General features: G+C 52.9%; 1 protein-coding gene across 8 annotated transcripts in view; it reads left to right on the top strand.

The window, feature by feature from the left end:
- Positions 1 to 12,834, top strand: part of CBFA2T2 (CBFA2/RUNX1 partner transcriptional co-repressor 2) — a 50,391-nt gene that overhangs the window by 24,702 nt on the left and 12,855 nt on the right. For 7 of the 8 annotated variants that reach the window (XM_031603105.2, XM_090152280.1, XM_090152279.1 and 4 more), the window contains exon 2: positions 12,312 to 12,455. In XM_031603105.2, coding sequence (XP_031458965.1) covers positions 12,312 to 12,455 — 144 coding nt within the window. Of the gene's footprint in view, positions 1 to 7,119; positions 7,380 to 12,311; positions 12,456 to 12,834 lie in introns of those variants that run through there. The other variant, XM_031603109.2, reaches the window with a different exon arrangement.

Raw genomic sequence — 12,834 nt, 5'->3', positions numbered from 1 at the left:
AACCTGCCCTTTCCCCTTGGTTTTGGGGAAGCTTGGCAGTTGCAGATGCTCCTGTGCAGCAGCCGGGTGGGAGCACCCTTCCAGGACACGCTGCATTCCCACCCCAAGGTTTGCATTCTCTTGGAGTTTGCAAAGGGCTTGGATATAGTTTTGCTGTTGGTTTTTTAAATACGATTCTTAGTCTGCTCGGTGTCCCCAGGAGAGCCTGCAGACAGCAGCTACGCGAGCTGGGCACCTCACAGCACAGCAGCACAAAGGAGGAAATAGGAGCAGAAGAGCTCTGACAAGGCTATGCAGTGCCCAGGGGCAGCACCCTGTGCTCCAGGCCAGCAGCCCTGCCAGCCTGGGGGTTTGTCCAGCATGTGAGCACACTGCTGGCTGCAGGAGCAGCTGCTCCAGGGACTCGGGAGCAGGCGGAAGTTTTGCTAGCATCAGGGTGGTGCAGTTGGGCCATTGAGCAACCTAAAACCCCAGGTTCTTGCTCAAGTCCTGGGGAAAACTTTTCCTTTGTGGGTTCTGTAGAAGGAAAAATGAAGGGAAGGATTTGGGGTGTGTGAGGAGCTGAGCATGGTGGTTGGGATGGAGACGGCTTGGAGCTTGGTGGCTGGTTACAGTACCTGTGTGGCGTGTCTGAGTGCAGATGTTTTCAGAGCTGTGCTCTAGGCTGTGGTTTCAGTTTTATATGGAAATGGTGTTCTGACTTTGGGGACTACTGAGGCTTCATCAGAACAGTTGTAGGTCCCCTGCCAGGTGCCCAGAGCTGCCCCGATTCCAGCAACCAGCAAACCCTGCAGCCCAGGGACCCTGGGTGGGAAGCCAGGTGACGAGGACAAAACAGAGTCAGGTTGGACAAGGAATGACCACAGGAGAGTGCAGTGAGCAGAGGATCTAAAGGGTTGTGGGGGCAGGAGGGTTGCTAGAAGCAAGGAGAATAAATTTTTAATCTGAGAAGTGTGTTACGCAGAGACTGCCCCAAGGAAAAGAGCAGAAACTCATCCAGTAGTGAAAAGGCCATGGTGGTGCTGTTGTGTGGGGTCCTGCACCCCGTGATCTCTGCAGGCTGCCCTGTCTGGGTGGGCAGGAATTCATGAAGCTAACAGCCAAAGCCTCTTTGGGATGGGGCAGCTGGGGGCCTCTGCTTGTTCAGCTCTAATTTTTCAGGGTTTGGAGAAAAAAGAAGCAAGATCTGTGTGTGTACAATATTTATAGGATATCTGGGTAGCTGGATGGAGTCATTTGAGGACTTGTGTGTGTAAGAGGTTTAAGGCAGCATTGGCTGGTGTCTTACATCTGAACTTGAGCTGGTCATAATCTGTTGCTGCTTGGGTTTGTTCCCCATAATAAAAGAGCTGACTTACCAGTACCGTGATGTTGCAAGCTTCCCCTTATGGCACTGAGTCCTTCTGTGCAGGGCTGCTGTTAGCAGCTCACTGTGAGATGGGCCTGGGTGCAGCGTGGTCCCTGGGGCAGCAGCACTGCAGCTTTCTAGGAGCCCTGAAACTTTTCTGCCGTGGAGCCTTAATTCAGGTGGCATCCTGGGAACAGCTGGAGATGGGGGCAGCACAGACCTTGGTTTGGGAGCAGGAGGTGCTGCTCTCACTGCTGCGGTGCAGGATGGAGGCTTGAGCTCAGCCCCTGAGCCTGATGTGTCTTTCTGTCACCAGACTTTGGCTTCCCAGTGTGTCGGCCACAGTCATGCACGAGGACAGTGGCGATTTCAGAGGTCTCAAAAGCATTTTAAAGTATAATATCGTGGCTTTGATTGGCTTTGTTCAGTGGCATTTTATAACGGAGCTGGCGAGGAGCGAGCCCCCCTTGCAGCACCCGCAGCCACCCCTTCCAAGGGACCTGGAAAACCAAACCAACGCCGCCGTATCGGTCCAGCTCTCCCCAGAGGGGCAGGACGAGGTGTGCAGTGCTGGCTGCAGGCTGGCAGCCCGACCTGTTGCTGCACGCTGTGTGCGCGGGGCGGAACAGATGTGCGGTGCCGCGTGCCGGCCGTGCTGCAGCACCAGGTGCAGCCATTGTTCCCATCGGGGCCATTCACTGCTCTCGGCGGCTGCGCCCCGCGCGCTCCCGCATTGTTTCCCATGGAAATTAGCATTAAAAACCCATCCGAAACCCCCATGTCCCTCAACTGCAGGTGACTGTTATTGGCCCCAGCTGCCACCCTCGTGCTTGATTACTTCCATATGGGGTTGTGGCAAGAAGTAGGATCCACTCATTGATTTTTTTTTTTCCTTTTTTTTTATTTTTTATTCCCCCCACCCCACACGCACACTTCAGCACTCCCAAAGAACAATGCCCTGAAATCTATTAAGTCCCCAATGGGCTCTGCATCCCAGCCACCATCACCGCCACGATGACCATTTTACAAGCAGAGCTAATTACGCCCTCTCCTGCCTCCTTCCTTTCCTCACCCCCACCCCATAAATGTAAAATAGCCAGAGGGCAGTTGGCAGTAAATTAAATCTTTGCGGTGTCCTGAGAGGAGGTTCCTTGCTCGCAGGAAGGAGTGTGCTGCTCTTTGGATGTTTGTTGGGGTTTTTATTGTTAACCCGAAAATTGGGAAAGTCGTCTTTCTGGCACACTGTTGTGCCACTGCTGTTAAGCAGACAAGCAGAGCAGGATGGGTTGTGGGGGAAAAAGAACACAAAAAAGAAACAGGTTGGTGGTTAATTCATTTCTGGAGAGGAGCTGGAGGAAAACTGTGCAAATAGAAGTTGCAGAGTGCTGGGAACTGGGTGGCCTTCTCCCAGCATGGTTCATAAGAGGGCAGCAGGCTGCAGCCAAACCCCAACTCTCTCCTGGGTTTGTCACCAGCAGAGCAGCACAGAGCACTGTGGGGCTGTCTCTCTCACTGCCATCTTCCAATTCAGGGACAGATCTGCTCCTGTGGAGCAACTGCTGCAAGGGGCAGGGTGGGAGCTCATCCCAAGAAGCAGCCCATGAACCCTGAGCTGCTATGGGACAGGCAGGGATGGGTGAGCACAGCTGGATCTGTGGTGTTGGAGCCATCAGGTACAGCATCCCTCCTGCTCTTCTGCCCTAATGACACAGGTGGCCCAGTCTAGTGACTCTGGAGGGAGGCTGGGCTGTGCACTTGTATGGAGTGCACACAAGTGCTAATGGATTTCCCATAGGATGCGTTTCTGGCCTCCCAGGAGTTTGCAGAGCTGCAATGGATGGGGTTTGTGCTGGGGGCTGCTGGACCAGCAGCTCATTGAAGCGATGATGTATTCCCATAGGTTTGTGCCCAGCAGGAGTCTGTACCAGCCTTGGTTCTAAAAAATCCCTGGATGCTGAGAGCTGTGAATTGTCCAAATTGGAGCAAAAAGGACGTCCTATTTTACTTCTCCACTTTTTTTTTTTTTCTTCCCAGATTACACCAGTCCTTAGAAGTGGCAGAATGCTGTTGGGATGCTTGCGATGCTCATGCCTCAGACTTGCTTTCTGTCCCATGTCAGAGAAGGGAAAGCTCATTTCCCTCATCTGCTCGCTGGAAGATGTGCTAAGAACAGAGAAATCCTTTTAGTTCTGCTAACCCAGCAATGAGGGGCAAGGCTGTAGGTTGGGCACTTCTGTAGCTCCTGCCTGCAGGTGAGGGCTTGGCAGGACAGCTGGAGCAGGGCAGCATCCTCATGCGGTATGCTGAGCAATTCTCCTCAGACTTGTTTTAAACCCTTCAAAGTCAAATCTCAGACTTCGGGGGTTTCTTCTCCCTAATTAAATTAGCAGGCCATATGGTGTTTACTGTGAGCGCCTGCAATATGGAAGGAGCTGCCTCCTGGATCACTTTCTTTTTCAGAAGCTGCTGCTTTACCTGATGTCGCTGCTCTGAAATGTTCTTTTCAGCAGCAGGCAGGAGGGGTCACTTCAGCCCTCTGCACTGTCAGTGTCACCTTTGGAGCAGGAGTTGAGCTGAGCCAGGACCTTCCTTGCTCCTGCAGACCCCTTTGTGTTCTCCCCATGTCCATGCTGCTCATGGCAGTGTGCAGGATGTGCTGGGTTTTGTGCATTTTCCCATGCAGGTGACAATTGCTTTAATAATCTTGGAGCTGAGGAGAGTGGAAAGCAACTCGAGGTTAGGGGGAGGCTGATATTGCTCTAGCAAGGATTACAGCTACTTACTGAGGCTACCGTTGCTGTCTCAGAAATAAATAAAACTGGAAGTTTTGGAGTTCTGCTCTTTGTTAATGGGGTATTTAAAAGTGGTGTCTTTGCTTGTGATGCTTTTATTTGTGAAAACTGGAGGAGGAAATAAAGACTGGGAGGAAGTCAGTCTGCTGTTGTTAGTCTGTTATTGGACCTTTGTGTTCAGGTGAGGAGCAGAGCAGGGTAGGAGTCTCCAAACCTCCAGGGGGAAGAAGGAATGAAATCTCAGAGCTTGCTGCCTGTGTTCAGCTGCTCCATTAGTAGGGATTTGGTAAGCATCATTCCTGCGTGCAAGTAGACTTTGCCATGAGCACATCCTGCTGTGCTGGATGTTAACCTTTCTCTGCAGTCTTACTGATGGATCGCTCCTGCAGGCTTGTTGTTAGCTGGGGCTGGATTATCCTTCAGCTTCAGCCATGCTCTGGGTACCTGAGCCCCCCAAACAGAGCCGTGTGTGCCTGCTGAGAGCTGCCATGTTAGCATATCCCTGCAACATGTGCTCCAAGGGTGCTTCTTTTGCAGAAGAGCCTCTCTAAAGATAGCATCTCCAAGTTCTGTGTTGTCAACCAGGGACACTTGATCTAAAAAACAACATTTGATACACAGACAAGGTTTGCAAGTGCCATCTGGATGCTGGGAGCTGAGCTAGGTTGTCTCTGTTCTGCATAAACTCACAGGAGGGGAAAAAAAAAAGTCTGTGCAGGCAGATGGATTCCTCAAATCACCTGAGCAGGGCGGTTTGTTCCCTGTGCCCTCAGTGACACCACGCACTGCTGTGAGCCCAGCCTGCTGCTGTGTGTCCCTGGGTGCTGGCACAGTCCTGGAGCTCAGTGGTGGTCCCCCAGATGCAGGGAGAAACCCAGCAGCAGTCTAAATTGTTTTGGGCCAGTGAGACTGTGGTCTGTTTTGGATAGGTGGAAATAATCTGTTCTCCCGCTGCAAGGCAGAACCTGGCAATGATGAGGGCCCTGCAGAAGTGGCTGTATTTTTCAGGAGCGAGCATGCAGGGCACACAGATATCCTTGGCTTGAGCTCTGCATGCTCAGAACTCCGCCAGCACTGAGCACTGCAGCAGGAACCCAGAGAACACCAAGCACAGCCCAGTATGGCCTGCGTTCCAAGGCCCAGCTCAGCTCACACGGGTTATAAAGCATGTCTTCCTTCAGGGCCTGTTTCTTGACTTTCCAGGTATCCCCTCAGATGTGAATCTCATTTGCCTAATGGGCTGGTGAGTGTAATTGGAAGGCAGGTGCACTTACACGTGGTGAGAAGTCTCACCTGTGCCCAGGCACAGATGGGGCTCTGCCTGCTGTATCGTTAGAGGACATTTATAGGCTCTGTGTCACAGCCTTCCCTGTGGCTGAGGAAGGAAGGAAAACAGCAGTTTAAAATGAACGTGGGGATTTGCTGGAGGGTTTTTGCTTGTTGGTTTGTGAGGAGGAGCCGCTCAGTCCCAGCCTGCAGTGCTGGTGGCCGTGCTTCTCATCTAACCAGCAGCACTGCGATGCAGGGAGCCCAGGTCTGCTCCGTGCTGGCTGTTGTCTAGATTGCTTTGTGATGATGGGAACCAGGTCACTGAGCAGCAGGGCTAGGGAGAGGGAGAAAGGGAAGAGGGATGCAATCCTAAACCATGATTTTGAAGCTCCTAACTTAAGCTGTCCTCTTGTACACCTTTAATAATAAGGCAGAAAATCCTTAAATCTTTGCTTACTGGATGACTTTAAGTTTGTGATGGGTTTGAATCTATCTTCTTTATTTGAAATGAGAATTTTTCCTCCTCTAATCCCTTTCAGGCTGTTCCCCTTTACCTTCTGTTGGATTCACTTCCCAGGTGCTCCAAGCTGACCCTGCCATATGGGGGTGTACATTTCTGTAGGTGTCTGTACGTGCCTCTTTGTTCAGGCGGAGGAGAACAGGGCTGAGAACTCCACGGCGTACGGAAGAGGCGCATATGGAAAAGATGGTGATGGAAAATTGTGCTGTTGTGAAGGTGCCATCTGATCTCAGGGATGCTCGGGTAAAACGTGAGGCTGGGGAGGGGTGTTCCTCCTGATCAGGACTCGTGTTTGCCTCTTGCCCTTCCCTCACTGGGATCTCAGGAACACAGACCCCGCAGCCCTGCCCTTTGCAGCCCCTGCAGTGTGGGGCTGGGGCTGCGGGGGTCCTGGGTTCCCCTCCTTGTTCAGTCTGCACTTGGAAGGGCAGCTGTGAACCTCCAGCTTTGATTTCTAAAGCCCTGCTGGCCGTGAGCGAGGTCTTGTGGCATGCTGGAAGTCAGAGGGGCTTTCCCTAGCAGTTTACAACCAGGAGCAGCAGGCTGGGCACGGGGATTTCCTACACAGGCACAGCACCCCAAGCAGCTTGTGTTGTGCTGACACATGGGCCAGCTGCTGCTTTGCTCCATCCCTTGCGATGGGGACACGTGTCGTGGTGCTTTGGCCCTGATCTGGTTCACACGAAGCAGCACGTCTGCAGGTGTTGGAGGTTAAAACACACCAGGAAGAGCAGCGGGCTCTGCTTGAGGCTCTCCTCCAAGGGAGCCCCCCGTGTGGCTGCTCCTCAGCTGGTGAGGACAGGGCTGGTGAGGAGCCGTAAGGCAGCGGGCTGCACTGACCTAGAAACAGCGGCTTTGTCAACATCTGCTGCGTTCTGTGCAGAACTGGCTGGTGGAAAATCGCCTCCTCTTCCACAACTTGATTTTTTTCTTCCCAAACCAGGAGCTGGGGAACTGAACACCAGGTAGGGGAGAGGAGGGGTCGGCAGCCTGCGAGCTCAGGACAGACCGGTTGGGGTTTATTTCTGCTGCCAGCAACAAACAGACGGCTGTGCAGAGGCTGCGGGGCCGGGCAGAAAGCTGCCTGTGGGACACACGGGCTGTGGGTGCTCAGCAGCAGCATCTCATCGTTCTCTGCTTCAAAGCCCCTTTAAATCAGTTGGTGCGCTTCTGTTGACCGTTAGGAGCTGCGGAGAGCCCCTCGCAGCTAATTAGCAATAAGAGGGTGCCAGTTAAACACAGCTCCTTGGGCTGTGCTGGCATTTTCCCATGGCAGAGGAGGGCACCGAGATGGGGCTGGGCTGATGTGTTCCATCTGGAGGGCAGGAGCTGTGGAGCAGGCCAAGCTGTGCGTAAAGGGGAGTCTTAAAGCCTCCGTGAAAGTAGAAAACACTAACAGAAGTTAGAGGTTGCTGCAGCTTGTTTTTGCCTTTTGGGTCAGCGTTTCCAGGTATGGAAGTCACACCTTTGTCTGCTTTGCAGCAGGAAGAAAAAAAGATTCCCACTCCCAAAACTGCAGTGCTGAGTTGTTCTATGTAACATATGGGATTTTTCATAACAGGCTTTTTCTGCTCTAAACCTTAGCAGATCGTAGCAGAACTTTGTTTTTAAACCCTGCTTTGAAGGCAGTCTGGTCCATTCAGAGAGCTCTTTTTCCCAGCTGGGCTCCTAGCAGCACTCTGCAGGGTATGTGCACGCAGTGCTGTTGTCACCCTGTCCCACAGGCTGGTGCCTTTCCAGAGGGCACCCCTGCTGAAAGCAGCAGCTGTGGAATGGGTTCTGAAAGCAGATCTCTGCACGGAGGCATTTTGGGTTGTTTCAGTGAGTCGGGTGCTGGGTGGGGGCAAGAGGAGGGGAACCATGCAGAGCCCAGCGTGGTGGGAGCACTGGTAGGGTGTTACGGAGAGCCCCGAAGGGCAGGGCAGATAGCGATCTGCAGTCTGCTGTCAGGAATCAATTATTAATCTTATTTCCCTTATTAACTGCTTTCTGGACTGGTTGCAAATGATAACATACTTTGCTCTTTCAAGTTCCTCTATCTGAGCGCTGCGCCGAATTGCGATTTAAAGCGAAGCAGCTGTGTGTGGGAGAGGAGGAGATGGCAGAGGAGATGCACGCGTTTATTTTTGATGTACGAAGCTCCGGTCCCAGGCTCAGCAGCTCGCAGTGCCGTGGGGCTCTGCACGAGGTGCCGTCCTTCCCTCCCACTGCAGCCTGCAGGTCACGGCGTGGCTGTGCCATGCACCCAGCAGCAACGGGGTGAAAACTGACTTCAGAGCTCTCTGTCACTCCCTAAGGAGGATTCAGTACCCCAGCCCCGTGTTTCCTTGGGCTGCTGCCAGCTGCCCCATTCCAGAGCCTTCCTGCCTTCCTCCTCCATCGCTTGGTGATGCGACAGTGCTGCTGGGTCCTTCCTCGGTTTAGTTCTGAGGGTTGGGAACTGCCTGGAAGCGGTGCTGGAGCGGCAGCAAGCTGCTGGAAGCTGCATGCAGGCAGCCCTGTGTAAGCCTTGGAGTTGCAGAGGTGCTCTGCAGATGGCTCAGAGCTGGCGAGGGGAGGGAATGGCGACCTCGGAGAGGAGGAAAGATGTTAATAAAATTTAAATGTAATTCTTCCCATTTCTCGGTGCCTAAATGTGAAAAATATTAGCTTGGTGGAGACTGGAAACAGATGGTGAGCAGTTGGAGCAGATAAGCATGTTATTCAAAATAAACATTCAGCAAAGCTGGGAGGTGGCGAGCCATATTTCACTTCAGCCTATTTACTCGAGCAGGTCAGGTTACACGGGTGCTGCTTCTCTTTGCATGCAGATTGCCTGTCAGGAGCTGCAGAGCCAGCTGCAGCACGGTGTGAGCGTGGTGCCTGGAGCAGGACTGAGCTCTGGGGCCTTTTCTCCAGGGTAATGTATGGGGTTGTGTTGAAGCAGCTCTCCTAGGCCATGGACGGGGTCCTGCTGGCCCGTGGCACTGGAGTCCTTTGCTTTGCTCTTTCAGATGGTCTCTTTTGGCACCCAGACAGGCTTTGCTTTATCCTAAAGCTGTGATTTGGACCCCAGTGGGGTCGCTGAGCCTCTGCTGCTGGGAAGGCTTTGGCTGAGCTGCTGGTGATCGTGTTATATATGAGGTTCAGGTCAGAGGAAGCAGCGGTGCCTCCAGAGCGTGGTTTGTCTCCTGGCACTGCTGGGCACCCTGGGGTGAGCCATGTCGTGCACTGTGATCTGTGCCCATCTGCCCAGCATGCTGCTGGTGTGGGAGCTTGTTGGGGCTCTGAGCCTTGAGGAGTGGCTGCTTCAGTTGAGGCACATCTTGTGTGCTCTGTGATGTATTTGTGTACACTTCCATGTGTACTACGTGGAAGTTAAAGGCGCTTGCTCCAATTAAACCTCTCTGTCTGAAACTGTCACCTACTTTTCTGATTCTGAACTGTTGTTCAAAAGGCACCAACTGGCTAAACTCACAGACCTCACCTCTAACCTTGAGTGGCCAAAGCCTTGGTGATGCAGTCTTGTGACTTTACTCTCTCCACCCTGCCATCTGCAAAAGCAAAAAGCAGATCCTGATGCGTGCATTACAGCCAGCTGTGCCATGCTCAGCATGCTTTTCCCTCGCTCCTTCCAACGTGTTCCCTGTTTTGACTTCTCAGAAAGCTACAGCCTGCTGAGCTGGAGTGCCTGAGCCCAGTGAACAGGGCTGTGAGGAAGCAGTAGGGCTCTGTGCAGCTGTTGTCAGCCTGGGTGCAGCGGGTTCCTCCTTCATCCTGAACCCTAGCCAAGGGCATCCCACACCTGCATCAACAGCACCTGGGTCTGCCCCCATCCATGCTGTGTGTCCTCAGCCACAGGCTCAGATCTGCTTCCCATCAAGAAGCAGGAAAGGTTTTGCTGTCTGCAGCTGACAGCAGGGCTTAACAGCCTACAGATACTGCCTGTGCTGGTGCGTAGGGCTTGTGGTATGGTGTTAAGTTGTGCACATATAAATATTATCACAGAAATGTGTATGAAGCATCCACATGCTGTGTGCTGTATCAGTGCTCTTGCTCTCTCCCTGTGCTCTTTGCTCCCTGCAGCCTCGTGGCTCAGCATCGCAGCCAGCTCAGGGCTTTGGCTTCGTGTGGATCTGCGCAGCAAAAATGCAGTGGGGAGAGGTGTGGGGCAGTGCCTGCCCCCGAGCTGCCCCACAGCCCTTGCCTTGGCTGTACAGGGAAGCAGTGCCCTTTTCTCACCATGCAGTATTTTTCTTCCTTTTTGTTACTTTGTTCTCTGATTACCAAAGGTGTGTTAGTATTATTAACGTCAGTTCCAGAGGGGTTGAGATGCTCCCTGACTTGTAGCACTTTTCACCCGTGCCTTTTCTTGAATCCACAAGCAGGGAGAGATTACTAAAGCAGCTTCTATATACAGTTTACGGTGCAAGCAAATGTTAGCCATTCTTCTGAGGTTACCTATCATAGCAACACTATCTGTGCACTAAACACAGTAGTCAGAAGGCTTCTGTAAGGGGAATCACTGAGCGTGGTGTGTTGGGGCAGGTGCCTGCCCCACGTGGGGCACACTGCACAGGCTCTGTGCCATGGCTGTCCCACTCCAGGCAGGAGCTCTGCAGCATCTGAAAGCCGTGACTCCACACACTGCAGAATCTGCCCCATCAGCTTCCTGAGGATGTGGCATTCCTGCACCGAGCTGGGATTGGAACAGTGTCTCCATGCTCAGGTTTCTCTCTGCTCCTGGTGAATCATCCTGTTGTGTGATGTCCCACTGCTCCCATTGGAGCCCTCCCATGGGACCGCAGTGCTGCAGCCCCCTCCGTGGTTCAGATTGCTGTTCCTGGGTGCAAAGTCCCTGCGTCATCACCAGGTTGGGTCAGTTGGCAGCAGTGGTAAAAGCATTGGGCCATGAATGTGCTCAGTCCGTGTGCTGCGGGCGCTGCTGGAAAAACAGACACAACATTTATAAGCGTTTTGAGAAGAGCTGCATGGGAGCACTCAGCACCTGGGCTGGAACAAGCCTTGCTGATGGAAAACCCATCAGTGTCCCAGGGCAGGCAGGTGTCCTGCTTGACGCTTGGGGCATTCAGCCATCAGCAAGGATGGCCCTTGGTGCAACGTGAGCCAGAGAGCTGAGCTGGTGTTCAGCTCTCAGCCATGATTGCAGCTGTGCTGGGACCTGCAGTGTCTTCTGTGCCTCTGGAGGCAGCACTGCTGTGTTGCCATTGGTGAGCTGGTAAATATTTCTAAATAGTGAAATGTGCAAGGAGGAGGTGGGGAAGGCAGTGTCTCCATGGGACAAAGGCTGTCTGGTTTTCAGTCCCAGTCAGCCAGGGGCTGGCTCACGTCCTCGCTCACAGCCTGTTTTGCAGGCATGGTTCTCAAGAAATGGATGTGGTTAGGCTAAAACTGAGTTTGAGAAGGATGGGTTTTATCTGGATTTTAGAGGTCCCAGGCCTTTAGCAGAAAGCTTTGCTTTATCAGCCCTGCCTGGTCTGTGCTGTCTGTTGGAGTGCATCCGAAGGTGAGGTGCTGGCTCCTCTAGACTTGGCTTTCATAGAACTGTAGAATAGTTTGAGTTGGAAGGGATCTTTAAACTTAGTCCCATCCCCCTGCAGTGAACAGAGACACCCACAGCTCCATCAGGTGCTCAGAGCCCGGTCCAGCTGACCTTGGTGTCACCAGGACAGGGCACCCACCACCTCCCAGGGCACCCTGTCCCAGTGCCTCACCACCCTCCCTGTGGGTAACTTCTTTCTCATTTGGTAGCACAGTGCTAGCTGGTTGTATTCTAGGGAATCAAATCTGTGGCTCTTTTTCCCCCTCTGCAGTTTAACCAGGTTAGTCCTGCTTTTTTTGCTGGTGCTTCCATGCTGTGCGTGGCATACCCTAGGAATGCTTTAGGAGAACAGAATAAAAAAAGCCTTTAAGATTTGTTTCAGGCTCAGTTTTTCTTCATGGCAAAATCCAGTTGTGTATGTACGCAGTGGAAGAGGGGAAGAAGAGGAACCAAGGTGGACCTGTGGCCATGTTCTGGTGTCCAAAGCTTGTGGCTGGGGGGTGAGGACAAGGGGGTACCAGGGCTTTGCACCAAGCCAGGGCAGCTCCTGTGCACAAAGCAGTGCTGCTCCTTCTGCAGTGTGAGCGCTGTGGTTGTGCAGCAGTGTGCCAGTGAGAGGCACGTGGTGTGAAAGCATGGCCAAGTGTGCGTGAGTAGTGTTTAGCAGTGTTATATTAGTATTGTTATTTTATCATAGTTAAAATAATAGCAGCTTGTTGAGGTTTCGGTATCCCTCTGCAGTTAAAATGGAAGGAAAGCCTTTGCAGTTCTGCTTCTCGTGCTCGGCAGGGAAATCCCTGTGAGGACTGTTGGTAATGTGTCCATGTTCTCTTCATACAGTTGCTGGTGAGAAGAGGGTGCCAGTGATGCCCGGCTCGCCCGTGGAAGTGAAGATACAGACCAGGTCCTCTCCTCCCAATATGCCACCACTGCCCCCCGTCAACCCTGGCGGCCCTCGGCCCGTCTCCTTCACCCCAGCTGCACGTAAGCCCCCAGTAAATCATTTTGCCAAGGGACTGGCCCAGTGAGGAGGAGCTTTGCTTGTGCCAGCATCTGGCAGGGCTCCCCGTTTGCCAGGCTGCTGGCCAGCACAGAGCTGCACAGCTGGGAACGAGGGCTGGGCCTTTCCTTCTACTTATGTAGGACATACCAGGGGGTCTGTAGTACAACCCTGCCCACTCCTGCTTGTCCCAGTGTTGTCACAGTCTCTCCAAGTCCCTCTCCGTGAAGGTGCAGATGTGATTTCTGCAATAACCTCCTTAAGAAATGGAAGGCTTTTATCAGGTTGGCTTCAAAGAAGCCAGGAGCTGAGCCTTGTGCTGTATCTGGCAGAGTTAATTCCCACTCTGCTGTATCTCGCTTT

The sequence above is a fragment of the Phasianus colchicus genome, chromosome 17, assembly GCF_987193195.1.
Source record: "Phasianus colchicus chromosome 17, bPhaCol1.hap1.1, whole genome shotgun sequence".
NCBI lineage: Eukaryota > Metazoa > Chordata > Aves > Galliformes > Phasianidae > Phasianus > Phasianus colchicus.
This window is presented reverse-complemented; position numbering and strand designations above follow the sequence as displayed.